This window comes from Ranitomeya variabilis, chromosome 5, assembly GCF_051348905.1.
Source record: "Ranitomeya variabilis isolate aRanVar5 chromosome 5, aRanVar5.hap1, whole genome shotgun sequence".
Lineage (NCBI taxonomy): Eukaryota > Metazoa > Chordata > Amphibia > Anura > Dendrobatidae > Ranitomeya > Ranitomeya variabilis.
In genome coordinates, this window is record NC_135236.1 from 498,126,554 (window position 1) to 498,144,765 (window position 18,212).

The following is an 18,212-nucleotide window of genomic DNA, read 5'->3' on the forward strand; positions in this document are numbered from 1 at the left end:
ACCATTAATGCAGCGGTACTTGGGCCTACGAAATTATGCAGAAAGTAAACATTGCACAGAGTCCACAACAGAACCATGTAGCAGAGTAACCCCACATAAGCTGATTAAAAATGTTACTCACCCCCATGACAATGGGGCACAGTACCCCACAGAGGCTGATTAAAAATTTCACCCACAGAACATGGGACACAGTACCCCAACAGAAGCCGTTTCCAATTTTACCCACAGAGCATGGGGCAGAGTAACCCCACAGAAGCTGATTCCAATTTCACCCACAAAGCATGGGGCAGAGTACCCCCACAGAATTTCATGCACTCAGTGAGTGACTGTTTGGCTGCCCTGTGGAATCTGGATCATGCTGAGTCATCAGTCTTTTGATTGACAACTCGGCCATCCAGTCTTGTCATGGGTGTGCTGAGTTGTCAGTACTTTGATTGGCTGTCACATTTTACAGTTACCCCACAGAAATTGTTACCTTCAGTAGCATACAATAGAGCAGCTGCAGATAAAAAGCTCATGGTTTATTTCTGCATAAAGCTGGCGGTCCACAGTGAAGCTTGCTTCCGGCAGACCCAGCCTCTTTGCCTTGGGATGCCTCCTCAATGCTGTTGCCTAAGAGTCTCAGATGCCTGAAGTGTTTACCTTGAAAAATAAAAAAATTATAGTTGAAAGCAGGAAACCATGTCTTAGTGCTCCAGCTAGGAATAATGGAATCATCCTCTGCTTTGTCGGAACTGAGACCATGATTAAGAGGGGACCCGATGTAACACAAAGCGAAGGAACTGGAGGTACTCTCTGCCGACCAATCTCAAACTGTCTCTACTTATTCTGCCCCTCACCATTAGTGCAGCAGTACTTGGCCCTACGAAATTACGCAAAACGTAAACATTTCACATTGTACACATGATTTTGGCCACATTACCATGGGGCAGCATAACCCCACAGAAGCTGATTAAAAATTTCACCCCCGGACATGAGGGTACATTACCCCCAAAGGCAGGGAAACAGAGCACTCACAGTGACTTAAAGGCACAGTACTCCCACAGGCGAGGGTGCAGAGTACACACAGCGGCTTTTGGTACAGTACTCTCACAGGTGGAGGGTGCAGAGTACACACATCGGCTTTTGGCACAGTACACCCACAGGAAGGGTTGCAGAGTACACAGAGTGGCTTTTGGGCATAGTACTCCAACAAATATGGGTGCAGAGTACACCCAGTGGATTTTTGGTACAGTGCTATAACAGACATGGGTGCATAAGCTTAGAAAAATTGGCTTGCACACACAGTACTATCAGATAGTGATGAGCGAGCATGCTCGAATATCGTGTTATCCAAGTATTTTGGGAGTGCTCGAATAATATGTTCGAGTATCGGCGCCTGCATGTTTCGTGGCTGTTAGACAGCCACAGCACACACGGAGATTGCCTAACACACAGCCATGGGGACTTGAACATTGTATTCAAGCACACCTGACCATGCTCGGACACATGATATCCGAGCATGCTCGCTAATCACTACTATCAGTGACAAGGGTACATAAGAGTACAAAAAGATTGTTTTTACCCACAGTACTATTTGATAAAAGTGCATAAGAGTATAGGAAACTGTTTGTACGAACAGTACTATTACAGACATGGGTGCATAATAGTAGACAAATTTGTTTGGACACACCGTACTATCAGAGACATTGATGCATAAGAATAGAAAAAATACTTTTGACATACATGAGTCGCACCAAAACAGTTGCAGTTTAGAAAAACTTTTGGGTACGCACAGTACTATTACAGACACGGGTGCAAAGTACACAAAGAGAGTGGTTTTGGAAAACTGCGCACGCAATATCTAATACTGTCCCTCACTACAGCTGCGTCCTATCCCTATGCTAAGCAGAGCAAAAATAAAGAATAATAATCTTGAACCAGGAGGAACAGTTCCAAGTGGAGGAGGACGACGATGTGGTGGTATGGTTGGAAGTGGCAAGGAAGGAGTAGTCCAACACTGTTTTTTTTTTCGTTTGGAATTTTTTTTTAATGGAATGGACTTAAAACAACAACAAAAACAATTTAGAACAGGTAGGTTTATGTTCAATTGGTGGAACAGGAGGACATGGAAATATGGGTGAAAAGGCAAAGGAAGTGTAATCCAACACTGTATTTTTTTTGCCGAGGTTGGGGGAGTTGTGAGGGGGCTTTTGGGCAACTGACTCAAAAATACATAGAATGAACCCAAAGTAAACAAATAAGCTACAATCAGGGGCAGTGGTCCAACTAGAGGAGGAGAGGAAGGAGGTGGATGTGGTGGTGTAGGTGGAAGACGTGGTGGGGGAGGTATCCAGAACAGTTTTTTTTTTAGTTTGGAGAGGAGGCACTCAAATGAAATAATTGGCAAATAGAGTTGAATATTGGTTGGGTGCGGCTGGTATAGTTTATCTTGTCATCTAAAGTTATGGACAAATCCTGTGGGGTCCACGCCTGGTACATTTTAAGGAATGTTAGCTTTCCCGTGTTGGATGTGGTCAGGCAGATGCGACTGTGATCACACCCTCTGCCGGGCTTCGACTGTACACTTGCCACATGGCAGGCCAGCACTTCCAAGGCATAAAGAACAAGCTCAGGCATATGTCCAATTTGAAGACCCAGAAGATAAGTGGGGCAGACCCATTAGTTAGTACATGGAGACGTGTGGACAGGTACTCTTCCACTATATTGTTGTAATTCTGGCTCCTGCTATTATGGATGGTGCTGGATGTTGTGGCGTGCTCATAAAGTTTTGCCACATTTCGGCCATGTTAACCAAGCCTTCCAAGGTGCTGGCGGTGGCCCAGCTGTGTTGCTGACTTCCTTCTCTACCTTGTTCTTCCACTGAGCCCCCTGTAAAGAGGGAAAGCCATCAGTAGTTTCTCTACTAACATGTGCTTGTGTTGAGGCATTTTGCACTCCTGCTCCAGTGACGTAATGATGGTACATTGTTCTTGCAGCGAGGATCTAACAGCATGTCCTCCAGTAATCTGCACTGGTGACAATATGGGCAACTTGCTGATCAATGCTTAGGCACAACAGCATGTATTGGCTCATGTGTGCTAGGCTGCCTGGAGGCAAGGACAATCTGTAGTCAGCGGGAGGTGTGTCATCTGGATTCTCTATTCCCCCCAGCAATGCACAAGTGATTCCCTTGAGCTGATCTGAGTGGCACCCTGCTGTGGACACAGTTGTTCCTCATCCTTTTCCTCATCATCATTCTCCCAAACAGTCATCTGGCTGTACAGTTGGTTACTGTCCCAACAGCGGCCAGGTACCCCACCCTCCGAGCCAGGGGCGGACACTCCTTTTCTGGTGACAAAGCTACACACACACACACATATATATGTATATTTACACACTCACAGTTGTGCTCAAAAGTTTACTGTATTTTTCGGACTATAAGATGCACCGGACTATAAGGCGCACCCAGGTTTTAGAGGTGGAAAATAGGAAAAAAAATATTTGAAGCAAAAAAATGTGGTAAAATATTTAATAACATAAATAACATACTATTATATGTGGTGTTATTATATATAATAGTATGTTATTATGTTGGAAGCTGCGGGACCAGTGTGGTGTCTGTGAAGTACTATATGAAGATGCTGGAGGGTGAGTATAAGAATGGGGGCACAGGGCTTATATTGAAAGCACCACTGCAGCACTGCAAAATAACACTGGAGTGCTGCTTTAAAATCCCATGGGAGAACTATAACTCCCAGCATGTCCGGCAGATCCTATGACATGCTGGGAGTTATAGTTCACTAAAGGAGTTGCAGAGTGCTTTATTGTGTTTTGGAAAGACTAACCTCTTAATTGTGGCAGCCAGCCAGCTGTGGTGAGGTGAAAAGCATCCCATGACTGCACACACAGAGCCCTCCCTCTTGTTGCCTTTCCACAGCACAGGTAATGGAAGCCAGCAGATTCTAGTGTTGGAGTCTGAAGGACCTGTGATGATGTCAAGAAGAGGGAGGGCTCTGTGCTGCCATGTGATGCTCCAGCCCGCCCACTTCTGACATCATCACAGGTCCTCCTTGTGCACACTGCACAGCACTCAGCTCCAGCCCAGGAAGGTACCAGCGATCTCCTCTCCCCCGGACCCTGCTGCTGCTGCCTCCTCCTCCCCCGGACACACAGATCTCCCCAGCTGCTGCAGGAATCAGCGCTGAGGAAACCATGTGTGTCCCTGCTTAAGAGCAGTATTCATTTGCTGCTCCTGGCTCACCGCTCAGCTGATAGGTGGGCAGGGAGTAGCTAATGAATATTCACTGCACTTAATCATCGGGACCACATGGTTTCCCCAGCAGCTGATTCCCGGCAGTGGGGACATTTTTCTGCCTCCTGAAGTGGGATAACATTGCGATCCCACTCGCTGCTGCTTCCCCCCTCCCCACATGCTACATCCCTACCATAAGACGCACCCACACTTTCCTCCCAAATTTGGAGGAAAAAAAGTGCGTCTTATGGTCAGAAAAATACGGTACATCTGCTGCACTCTCTTCTTTGGTATACACAGAGCTGAAGAACCCATTTAGCATTTCTACATTTTCTTGATCCTCACTGATCAGCTCCACATATTTGACCGATACTCCAGTCACATCCAGAGCTGCAGCACCCATTCTGCTGTCACATCAGGTTTTATACTTCAGTTACCTCCAGACTCTTAAGCTATTTATTCCTTAAAGTTGGTTATTTTTCTGATTCTTTGGCATTATGTTAAGGGTATGACATGGAAGTGTGTTTTATTTAGGTGACTGGTTCATCTCTGTTAAAATTGTGGTCTCCTAGAGGGCAGGTAGTGAGAGACCCTTACTATATACGGAGTGCAGGTAGAAAGCCACACGCCCTACATTGCATAAAGAGAAGAGACCCCGCACTACATATGGAGGACAAGTAGAGAGTGGCAGACTCCACTCTAGAAATTGAGGCCAGGTAGAGAGAGATAGACCCTGCAATACACATAGAGAGCATATAGAAAGTGACAGACACCGTATTTCACTACGTGGGCATGTAGAGAGTGACAGAGACAGAGAGTGATTATCTCATACTACATAAAGATGACAGGTAGTGAGTATCCTGCCAATTTATTCTGTAACAGGATAATAACCTCAAACATACAGCCTGTGATCAAGAACTATCTTCAGTGCAAAGAAGAACAATGAGTCTTGGAAGTACTGATGATTTGGCTTCTATAAGACAATGATCTCCGCATCAAGTCTTTCTGGGATTACATGAAGAGACAGAAGGATTTGCACAAGACTACATCCACAGAAGACCTGTGGTTAGTTCTCCAAGATGTTTGGAACAATCTCTTTAACGAGTGTTTTCAAAAACTGAGAGCAAGTGCATCTTGAAGAATTGATGAATGTAAGGGTCGGTCACATCAAATATTGATGGGATTTCAATTTTTAATTTGTTCATTCTCTTTTCACTTTTCAACACTTCGATTTTTGAAAGCATTCTTATTTTGAAGCATTTTTTCCAGGACAGGAAAAAGGGGACAGGATGGCTGCATCACATTGAATGGAGGATGGATAGGGTCATGTATTGTGAGATTTCGGCTAACAACCTCCTTCCCTTAGTAAGAGCATTGAAGATGGGTCGTGGCTGGGTCTTTGAGCATGACAATGACCCGAAACACACAGCTAGGGCAACTAAGAAGTGGTTCCTGGAGTGGCCTAGCCATTTGCATTATAGGGGTAAATGCATCTATTTGCAGATAGGGATAAATAGAAAGTATTAGACTTGCAAATCTTTTATATGAAGTGCTGTTTTCCACTTGAAAGTTTTATTTTCCATGTACATAAAATTTCTTTGAGTAAGTAACCACCTAGGACAGAAATTCTCCACTCTCCTACCAGAACAAAATAGAAGCATACTGGGCAGGGAGCCTTCTCCTTGCGTATTAATAGAAAGTCTACATGTTATTTTAACCTATTGACACTTTGCCAATTTTAAAGTGCTGCAAGGTATGTTAGCGATAAATATTAACATTACAATAATTATTGGGTATTAAAAAAAAAAGAAATACAGAAAAGAAAATTAAATCACATTTTATTGAAAAAAAAAAACCCCTCTGGAATCTGTAGCTAGTCCCCCTTATGGTAAAGGAATGGAGAAAAGTGAAAAACGAGAAGTGCAATTGCATCAGGAAATTACATACAAGTAGGTTTAAAATTGTTTTATCCCTCTTCTCCTAAATATTGTAATCCATTATCCCCTTCAATTACACACTCTATGAAAAAAGGAACACTCAAGTTTGCCTACAAGCCTTTGACAAGTATTGCTTTAAATATACGGAAAGAAAATATTACATAACATATTTAAAATGCTACAATGAAGGAGATAAGCGCAGAACTGTGCGACTATGTATAAATCTAAAGAAATAACCCAACATTCAGACAAAATATTCAACATGTCTCACACTTTAATGGCAGACTCGGGCTTTGCGTTGTGTAATAACAAATATATGCTCAACTTTTCTGGTCGCACCAAACCTTTTGATAAACTGTATAGTGAGCAGATTACTTGGCGAACAATGAGCACAATGTTGTACATTGATACATTTGACACATTACATGTCTTCATGAATCCATATAAAATAAGAACATTAAAGTCAATTAAAAAATAAAATAAATGAGGTAACAAGAAAAATGCACAATGGCCCCCTAATACATTTTATTCTAAAATACGCTCTTGCCATGTAGGTTCCATATGCAAAATACAGCACAAGGATCCATATTAAAAATGTAATCACCATCTTCAAAGTGACATATTTTCTTAAGAGAGGGATGGGCATATGAGGCGGACGTGGTAAGTACGCATTGTACACAGAACAAGATAGGATGAGCTTAAACATATACTATATATCTTAAAACAGATTAATGGGACCAATTCTGGGAATGTAAATAGTAGAAAAGGCAAACCTGCTAACGTATTTAGGAATTAGTTTATTACCCTGTTATTTTTAGGATAGATTCTGAACACAGATAAGCCAGCGTGCTCATGTGCTAAAAGAGGATCTTCAGCGTGCTTGATTACTATGTTCGAGTCCGCGGCTGCATGTCTCACAGCTGTTCAACAACCGCAACACATGCAGGAATTGCCTAATAAACAGGCAGTTCCTGGAAGGCAGCGGGTTGTGGCTGTTGAACAGCTGCGAGACATGCAGGTGTGGGGACTTGAACATAGTATTCGAGCACACCAAAAGCACTCGGTTAGCACCCCGAGCATGGTCGGATAACACTTTATCCAATAACTCTCACTCATCACTAATTAGGAACCATTTAGAATCAATGTGCCTTTCCACACTACCTTTTTTGCCATAAACAAGGTAAGATAAGGAGCTTGGTGGAATATAAAGTCACTCTGAGGTCTATTGAAATAGCCATAGACTAATCACCAGCTACAGCGGGAAAAAAAATTTGAGAAGAAAAAAGAGGCTAAAAAATAGAGAAATAAAAAAATGACTTTATTAGGTCATATATCTATACATACATACATACATATATATCACCTTGTTTTGTCTTAGTTTTTGATTCCTATATTTTTAAGCCATTTTTTCCTCTGAAATAACTTTTTTGTCATATCCTACTTTGATCTATGTTTTGGATCAAACTTGCCAATGTAAGTCAACAGCTCTGTGAAAAAAACGAATGTCATCTGGGCACAGTCCGTATTTCTCAGTATATTAGGTAGAAGTTAAGAATTTTTTCATGAGAAAAACAGATGCTACAGGGATTGTAAAAACTGACATATGGACCAAAAATGGGTCCAGCACACTGAAATAAAATGCAGACCATTTATCAGGTATGGGAGATATAATGGAGGCATGAAGCCGGCCTACAGTAAATCTTTGAAAAATCTAAATTAAAGGAGTACCTTAACAAAATATTGTGCTGACTACTATCCCTTTTTGACATGGCACATGTATTTTACTCCAATGTAAAGCCTATTATTTTACAGTGACATCATGGCACAGTGACAAATTAGTCAATAAAATTCTCCTTGGCCTTTGAGGCACTTCTGTAGGAAATATACAACTAAACACTTCACTGGCAAATGCACCAATAATGGAATAATTATGCATACTATACATACATATGACCTTTAAATATATTATCCTTTGCTTTTTATGTAGGAAGTAGTGTCATTTAACGACAATTTGGCAACCTTTGTACAGATGCAACAATGCCAGCCTTTACTCTCAATAGGTGGCATCTTCAACCTTAGAATAGTGAATATGGTAGATTATTTCCATATGACACATGAGTAATACAATAAATTACGTAAAAATATAAAACTCAAGAGTTAGCAATAAGAAAAACATTGGTACCATTGTTATGATTAACGCTACTAAGATCAGTCAAAATGTTACATCAAAGAAAGAGAAAATAAGTACCGCAATAAAACCCAGATGGAGCCACAGTATAGTCCAAGCACATAACTAGTCTCTGGAAATTAATAACAACGCCAGGAAACGTGCATAAGTCAAAAGGTAAAGTGCATTTAGCAAAATACGTAACCCCCTCCTCCATTCCTCTTGAGCCTTAATATTAAAGTTACAGATTGGAAATGTGTAAAAATTCAAGAACTGTCATCAATAATAAAACCTCATCAAAACAAGATTCTCCACTCTAGTTGGTTTTGTATGGAATTGTATATTTCATGGAGGTTCCAGTCTCTAAGGGATAATTATGTAGGCACACAACGAGGCTGAAAGTCCAGGATTTATGTGCTAGTCGCCAACATCGCTGTCTCTGTCCCCAATAAGCCAAAGGATATGGAAACTGATGGCAAGTAACGCAGTTCCTAAAAGATCTCCCAATGCAGTGAGATAGGGGATCGAAAAACTGTCTGGATCCTTTCCTTTCCTCCAAATGTGATGCACCATCCAATCCGCGATCCACAGCAGAGCAAACACCTGAAAGAAATAAGGCATTGAATGAGGAGGCCGTGACTGTGCTCAGTGCCATCACAGCGAGAGACACTGCCCAAACTCACACATTACTACTAAGGGGGAGCCACGCAGGCGGCATACTTTAGGCACATGACTGGCCGTTTTGTCTGCACTTATAGAAACACTAGAAGAATGTAAAAATCTAAATAAATTAATAGAAACCATATACTAAAATACGTCCTTGCTGGACCTCAAAAGAAAAGTCAAGTTTTCATGTAACACACAAGTTTCACATTATTTCAATATAAAATACTTTGGAATAGGTTTTGGAAAGTTTTTTTTCACAATAATTTGAAGAAAAAACTTCACAGAACTAGTTTATTTTTCATGATTAAAGATGTTTTATTCAGATTTTTTTTAATGCATAAAGCACTCCCCAAAAAATTAAAGTGCTAATAAGAGCGTGACCTCCCTTTTACTTGAGTTGGACATTACGTTTATATAGCTTCCAAAGGCTGGTTTGTCCATCAGTCAGCGCCTCTGTCCTGCTCATCTCTTACTCACATTTATGTCACTTGGCATATTGTAAGCTTTTAATACTAGAGTTTAGGACTGTCCCGAACAGGGTCCTCGTGATGAGGTGGGATGGCTTTTATGTTTTTTTTTTATCAAAATAATGTTAACTAAGTACCGTAAATTATCTTTATGTATTTATTTACTACAGGGTATTTGCCCATTTAGTTTTAATCTCAGGTTTTGTCTGTTTAGTGGCCAGTGTGAACATGCGCCTACACGTTTAAACCTATAGTGCTACAGTCCAATTTTATGAAGAAAAAAACAGTCGCATATTTATATATCTAGGACTATATACAGTTATATGAAAAAGTTTGGGCACCCCTATTAATCTTAAGCTTAATGTTTTATAAAAATTGTTTTTTTGCAACAGCTATTTCAGTTTCATATATCTAATAACTGTTGGACACAGTAATGTTTCTGTCTTGAAATGAGGTTTATTGTACTAACAGAAAATGTGCAATCTGCATTCAAACAAAATTTGACAGGTGCATAAGTATGGGCACCCTTATCATTTTCTTGTTTTAAATACTCCTACCTACTTTTTACTGACTTACTAAAGCACTTTTTTTTGGGTTTTGTAACCTCATTGAGCTTTGAACTTCATAGCCAGGTGTATGCAATCATGAGAAAAGCTACTTAAAGTGGCCACTTGCAAGTTGTTCTCCTGTTTGAATCTCCTCTGAAGAGTGGCATCATGGGCTCCTCAAAACAACTGTCAAATGATCTGAAAACAAAGATTATTCAACATAGTTGTTCAGGGGAAGGATACAAAAAGCTGTCTCAGAGATTTAACCTGTCAATTTCCACTGTGAGGAACATAGTAAGGAAACGGAAGAACACAGGTACAGTTCTTGTTAAGGCCAGAAGTGGCAGGCCAAGAAAAACATCAGAAAGGCAGAGAAGAATGGTGAGATCAGTCAAGGACAATCCTAAGACCACCTCCAGAGAGCTGCAGCATCAACTTGCTGCAGATGGTGTCACTGTGCATTGGTCAACTATACAACGCACTTTGCACAAGGAGAAGCTGTATGGGAGAGTGATGCGAAAGAAGGCATTTCTGCAAGCACGCCACAAACAGAGTTGGCGGAGGTATGCAAAAGCACATTTGGAGAAGCCAATATCTTTTTGGAAGAAGGTCCTGTGGACTGATGAAACCAAGATTGAGTTGTTTGGTCATACAAAAAGGCGTTATGCATGGCGGCAAAAAAACACAGCATTCCAAGAAAAACACTTGCTACCCACAGTAAAATTTGGTGGAGGTTCCATCATGCTTTGGGGCTGTGTGGCCAATGCCGGCACCGGGAATCTTGTTAAAGTTGAGGGACGCATGGATCCCTCTCAGTATCAGCAGATTCTTGACAATAATGTTCATGAATCAGTGACAAAGTTGAAGTTACGCAGGGGATGGATCTTTCAGCAAGACAATGATCCAAAACACTGCTCCAAATCTACTCAGGTATTCATGCAGAGGAACAATTACACTGTTCTGGAATGGCCATCCCAGTCCCCAGACCTGAATATCATTGAACATCTGTGGGATCATTTGAAGAGGGCTGTCCATGCTCGGCGACCATCAAACTTAACTGAACTGGAATTGTTTTGTAAAGAGGAATGGTCAAAAATACCTTCATCCAGGTTCCAGGAACTCATTAAAAGCTACAGGAAGCGAATAGAGGCTGTTATTTTTGCAAAAGGAGGATCTACTAAATATTAATGTCACTTTTCTGGTGAGGTGCCCATACTTATGCACCTGTCAAATTTTCTTTGAATGCAGATTGCACATTTTCTGTTAGTACAATAAACCTCATTTCAAGGAAGAAACATTACTGTGTCCAACAGTTATTAGATATATGAAACTGAAATAGCTGTTGCAAAAAACCCAATTTTTATAAAACATTAAGCTTAAGATTAATAGGGGTGCCCAAACTTTTTCATATAACTGTAGCATGACAGAAGCAACAAAGATTGAAAAAGTAACAAACTTTATTTATATATAACATTAAACAAGTGTCATATTTCCAATAAATAGGTGAGATTCACAAAGGATAAACAGAGACAAAAAAGACCAAAGCAGCAAAACTGCACAGCGATAACCACACCACACTAGGTCCTATGAAACAACAGGTCTACGGGGCCTCAATATGAGAATCCATAAGTATGAACAGACACAGCCATGGCTTTAAGTCATTTAAAGTATAAGGCGAGATATGAATGAACCAGGAATATATAATATATATTTATTAGCAAAGTGTTATAGAAAAAACTATTTAATCTTTAAAAGAATAAATGTCCTAGCTCAGTCTCTAGCCTAAAGAGGATAATAGATTTTAATTTTCAAATATAATCACGCTATACCTGAGGCTATGGTTGATCTATGGAGGGTGGGTATCTCCTGCTGCCAGGCACCTCGACGCGCGTTTCGCCCGATTGCCTTCATCAGGAGACTCCTGTAGCACTATAGGTTTAAATGTTTATTGCTGTTCATGAAGCTATAACTTAATTTGGAAGAACAAATTATAGGTTGTGTGTGCCTGCACGTTGCATGTATACCAACTTATATTCCAGTTCATTTCTTTCAGTTTTTCTAAAAAAAATAAATAAAATAGAATTATAAAAAAAAAAAAGTATTCAACCTGATCCCTGTCATTACTCTTAAAATGCAACCCGATTATTCATTTGTCCCCGTGGGTCCACTTCTGGTCAGGATGGATATGTGACCAACAGTGGCCAATTACTGAATATATAGAGAGACCAACTCCTGCACCAGTTGTATAGAAATTTGACAGCTGCAGCCAATCACATACCTGTCTCAGGGGAGAGGAGGATTAATAAGGTCATTGTTTTGTTTTTTAAATAAATAAAGTCAGGTGTGGAAAATCACATTTCATTTAACCACCTGGAAAATCCACTCTGTATTACAGTTAACAAAATTGTGGACGAGTTTTTACGAAATTTCACGCACACACTGAGGACAACCAGCTGCGGCCCAATAGTCACTAGAAGTTGCATTATTTTAATAACAATAATAATCTTTATTTTTATATAGCGCTAACATATTCCGCAGCGCTTTACAGTTTGCACACATTATCATCACTGTCCCCGATGGGGCTCACAATCTAAATTCCCTATCAGTATGTCTTTGGAATTTTACAAAAATTGCAAAAATCTACTCCAACTCATAACAGATGAAAGCTTGTAGCACAAACACAGCCTAAAGGTGCATCCGATTTTTTAAGAGGTGTACTTCTAAATTTGATGCATCTTGTAGTGGGATTTTGATCAAGACTGACATACAAATTGCCAGTCTTGACGATTTCTGCCCTATATTTTTCCCACATACTCTTTATCCCTGAGCAAAAAGATTGATCAATAATTAATGGATTTTAATTTCCCATCTTCTTTTCAAAGGGAAAGAAAATCCAAATAAAGCAGCTGTTGTGTTCTAGCAATCGATTGCGGTCTCATTATGATGTGTTGTTATCAGTGGGGTCCGTGTGCCAAGTCTCACCGTAATATCAGAAAGTCATTGGAACTACAGGAAACGGTAGGCAAAATCAATTTATTAGGAGACTTTAAACCTAATTCAGTCTGTACTAACATGTGCCAAAAACTGGTTACAAAAATAATGCCGTGGTTACTTGTCATTACGGAGTTCCTGATGTTTCATTTGGCCAATGCTAAGTGAACAGCTAGTCGGGGATTGTGCAGCTGTCTGGTTAAGGCGATGGCAGTCTATGGGAGACTATTCTCTTTGGATACTGTGTTGGCAGTGAAATTGTGCCGACTGTCCTAATTGGCATCCGCTCCTAGGCCTGGCTCCTGGTGGCAGCTTTGCAATGGGAAAAAATATGTTTTTCTTTAATGCTGCATTAGATGGAAGTGTTGATTAAAAACGGCCCTGTAAATAGCTATTTAAAGAGTTTTTCTGGGACCTACAGTAAGTATTGAGGACCTGACGGTAGGATAGGTGATTAAAGGGAACCTGTCACCCCCAAAATCGATGGTGAGGTAATCTCACCGTCATCAAGGGCTTATCTACAGCATTCACCGCCCCTGGGTGAGTATAATCTAACCTCTTTTTCTCCTCTTTTAGGTAACATCGGGGGCTTATCTACAGCATTACAGAATGCTGTAGATAAGCCCCTGATGACGGTGAGCTTACCTCACCATCGATTTTGGGGGTGACAGGTTCCATTTACCATCAGTTTGGTGAGAATCCCAAGTGTTGCAGTACCAGGCACAGCCAATGCAAACTACAAAGCTTATACCCGGTCGTCCCAGCACTGTACAGAACACTGTGATCTTCTCAAATAGCAAATTATGGAGGCACCAGGAGTTAGACCTCCACCAACCTAACCCAGATTACCCATCATGAGGTCATGAATACTAAAGTTCCCGAAAATAGTTTTACCTGCTGTAAGAATAGAGAATAGTGATGAGCGAATGTACTCGTTACTCGAGATTTCTCGAGCACGCTCGGGTGTCCTCTGAGTATTTTTTAGTGCTCGGAAATTTAGTTTTTCTTGCCGCAGTTGAATGTTTTACATCTGTTAGCCAGCATAAGTGCATGTGGGGAATCCCTAGCAACCAGGCAACCCCCACATGTACTTATGCTGGCTAACAGATGTAAATCATTCAGCTGCGGCAAGAAAAACTAAATTTCCGAGCACTAAAAAATACTCAGAGGACACCCGAGCATGCTCGAGAAATCTCGAGTTACGAGTATATTCGCTCATCACTAATAGAGAAGTCCTTTTTCTCTGACCAAAGTCTGATTGACAGTTTTTCACGCCTTTTTTATAACTCTCCTTATATACAATTGATAGAAGAGGCCTTTGTGTCATGACGTTCCCTAAACGTAAACAGCTGTTTATGAAAGTACTGAATCCCACCATAGAAAGCTATAAATCTTCTGCTCCAACCTTGCGTTTCACATAGGATAATATATGAGATTTCACAGGAGCACTTTAAAAACGGTTTGTGAGAAGGAAAGTTTAGCATATTCTTGTTACAGATGAATGGATTAGCAGAATACACTACTGATCCGTCTTTCAATCAATCAATCAATCAATAAGCTGTCAAAACCCGGTTCCAAGTATTCTGCGATATTGTTATCCCATTGTCCTTTTGTGTTGAGGCTCCACTACAGAAACTGTCCCAAAAACGCACACATCTCACGTCCCTAAATCTACGTTCCTCTCTCAGTTTTTAGGATACTTTCCATCTTGTAACTTAAATTCTGCCTATTCACAATGTGATATTTTACCTGTATAAGCATACACTGCTTGGACACATCAGCCCCTTCATTGCTTGAGCCCAATTCATTATGCAACCGCTAGGTGTGCTGACCTAAATCCAAAAACAGTGTGTTTACCTTGGAGAACCTTCCCCATAACGCTGACTTCAATCTGTCTTCTCCCTATGTCTATGACACTGCAATATGTCATGATCACAGACCAAGACTGTATGTGGCATGCCTGTCTGGGGACTATATTACAGCATCTGTCATGAGACAAATGCTCTTGAAGAAACAGAAAAATATTTAGAATTGAGAGTCCTCAGTAGTTGATACCTTTTAACAGCTAACTGAAAAGATGGTAACAAATTGCAAGCTTTCGAGACTACTCAGGTCTCTTCATCAGGCAAAGACTAATGAAGAGACCTAAGTAGTCTTGAAAGCTTGCAATTTGTTACCATCTTTTCAGTTAGCTGTTAAAAGGTATCAACTACTGAGGACTCTCAATTCTAAATATTATTCTATCTACTGGCTAACACGGTACAAAGATATATATATATCTTTCTTGTATCTTAAAGAAATATCGATGGCGCCCACTGTGTCAACCCTTTGTGACAGGTGGAAGACATCAACATTTAAAGTGAAGGCAATTGGGTCGTGAAGTTAAGTTGAAGTTAGGTCAATCAAACAAATTACACACAAAAAAGTACTTAAACAAGAGATTAAAGAGAACAATAAACTTCATTTTTCATAGCCCCCGTTTCTCCATGCTTAATATCGGTATTTATACTTAGGACTATATCATTTTTTTTAGCCATTCTGCTCATTGTATAAAGGATTACATAGGAGGCAAATGAATAATGATCAGTAGTGAAGGCTGATCAGCTGCAGACTTCACTATTCACGGCTGTTCTAACGGAAGACTGAAAGGCTAACACCAATCAGCAGCCACTGATTGGCAGCAGTGGTCACCTGCCGGAAGACAGTGCCGAAATCACTGGAAAGGCGCTGGTTTGGTATGTGTTTTTTTCACGTGGATCACAATTAAGAAAGGATTGTCCAGTAGTAAAAAGATGCTCATCTAATATGTGCATGTCCCTTCATGAATCATGCTACAAATCTCTAACTACATGGTATTTTTTTATCCGATAAGATAAGCAAAAGCAATGCCAAACACTATGTCTCAATGTTGGAGGAATTGTGGACAGGATAGCGACATTTTGCACATCTTTTGGAAAATGTCCTAAATTAACAAAATGTTGAAAAGAAGCGTATTCTCTCATTAACCAGCTTCTAAAGGAAGATATAACTACAACTCCCTAGTTTTAAACCTATATTAATCCACTTATTTTTGGTTCTCATTAGCAACTTTATGGAAGAAACCAAATGTCCATAAAATATCGGACATTATTCAGAAGTTGTCACTTCATAAATCCTATGAATATTCCAGTGCCTTAGCAAATAATGCTCTTGAAAAATTAAAGAAAAAATGGGAACTGTGAGAAATTACCTATCCATAGTATGACTAGTAAATAATTCTGTATAATATAAAGCAGAACTAATAGCATTAAGATACCGTTAAATGTTTTAGAAATGTTAAAATATTACCTGTTTCATTATTTTAATGTTCACTTATGTAATTATATATGATTGTTAAATAATGTCAATGCTTGTTGTTATAGCTACGGAAATAAGTTCTCCCTTTCCCCTTATTTCCCTTCCCTTTCATACCTCAACTCACTTTATTAAATTACTTTTTACCATTTCCCTCCCCCGTTCATATATCCTTGTTAATATTTAAAACTAATACAAACTGACAGAAACAAAAAAGATAGTTTTAACAGCTAGCCCCCAATCTCCTGTACTGTATCTCCAATTGTGGAAGGTGAAATGTAATGCTTCATCAAATAATACTTCTTGTTACACAAACTGCTAACAGCAACAAGCACAATCCTCAAGGTAAAAGGGTTAATATCCCAAGAAAGAATAAGTCTCGGTGCACCAGTGGGCTCTGAGCTCCAAGATCTTCTGCAGTCAATGCTGAGATCCAAGATGTTGGCATATAAAGTGCATTAGAACAAGGAATAATGATGGATCGGTTCTATTCTAGAGAACCCTGTAAATCAGCTCTGGAACGCAAACTGCCTTAGCAACAAAATACCTATCAATAAAATCAATGCCGCACACTCTGCAGCTTCGATAATCTGTGAGGGCGATTAAACCCACGATTCCAAGTGCGCCCTGCTCTTTATTGATGTCACTTTGTAAAATGTGGAATCTAATATTGATTGATGTGGCCTGACAAGAGTTCAGCAGCCATCTGTAACAACACAGAGCCGTCCAGGAGATAAACGCCCTGCCTACCTAAGGATAATGATGGGATAGATAAAGAAATTGAGGGATTCTACTGCTAGACAATTCTTTGGTGATCCTTATAGCTTGCCTAGCATACAGATTTTTTTTCTACAGCAAAGAGCTGTTGCTGATTTTTGAAGGAAAAATTTGTACAGTAAAAATATTTATCTTCAGTTAAAGGGAATCTGTCAGTAGGTTTTTGCTATTTAGTCTGAGAGCAGCATAATGTGGGGGGCAGAAGCACTGATTCCAGGGATGTCTTTCTTATTAGGCTGTGTGCTGTACTTTCAACACAATCAGTGTTTTATCTGTAAGAGATTATCACTGCAGGACTTAGGGTACTGTCACACAGTACCATTTTGATCGCTACGACGGTACGATTCGTGACGTTCCAGCGATATCGTTACGATATCGCAGTGTCTGACACGCAGCAGCGATCAGGGATCCTGCTGAGAATCGTACGTCGTAGCAGATCGTGTGGAACTTTCTTTCGTCGCTTGATCACCCGCTGACATCGCTGGATCGTTGTGTGTGACAGCGATCCAGCGATGTGTTCGCTTGTAACCAGGGTAAACATCGGGTAACTAAGCGCAGGGCCGCGCTTAGTAACCCGATGTTTACCGTGGTTACCAGCGTAAACGTAAAAAAAACAAACAGTACATACTTACATTCCGGTGTCTGTCCTCCGGCGTCTCAGCTTCTCTCCACTGTGTGAGCGTCTGCCAGCCGGAAAGCGAGCACAGCGGTGACGTCTGACGTCACCGCTGTGCTTGCCGGCTATGGCGCTTACACAGTGGAGAGAAGCAGAACGCCAGGGACAGACACCGGAATGTAAGTATGTACTGTTTGTTTTTTTTACGTTTACGCTGGTAACCACGGTAAACATCGGGTTACTAAGCGCGGCCCTGCGCTTAGTTACCCGATGTTTACCCTGGTTACCGGGGACTTCGGCATCGCTCCAGCGCCGTGATTGCAACGTGTGACCGCAGTCTACGACGCTGGAGCGATATTCATACGATCGCTGCGACGTCACGGATCGTGCCGTCGTAGCGATCAAAATGGTACTGTGTGACAGTACCCTAAGTCTCATGTGCTGGCCAGTCCAGCTTATCTGTGCAACCCTGCCTA

At 40.6% G+C, this 18,212-nt stretch overlaps 1 protein-coding gene across 2 annotated transcripts in view; it reads right to left on the reverse strand.

The window, feature by feature from the left end:
• Positions 1-6,055: 6,055 nt before the first annotated feature.
• Positions 6,056-18,212, reverse strand: part of SLC41A2 (solute carrier family 41 member 2) — a 133,057-nt gene continuing 120,900 nt past the window's right edge. Inside the window, exon 11 of one of the 2 annotated variants that reach the window (XM_077265668.1) lies at positions 6,056-8,941. In XM_077265668.1, the coding sequence (XP_077121783.1) occupies positions 8,756-8,941 (186 nt within the window). In that variant the 3' untranslated portion in view covers positions 6,056-8,755. The remainder of the gene's footprint in view (positions 8,942-18,212) is intronic. The other variant, XM_077265667.1, reaches the window with a different exon arrangement.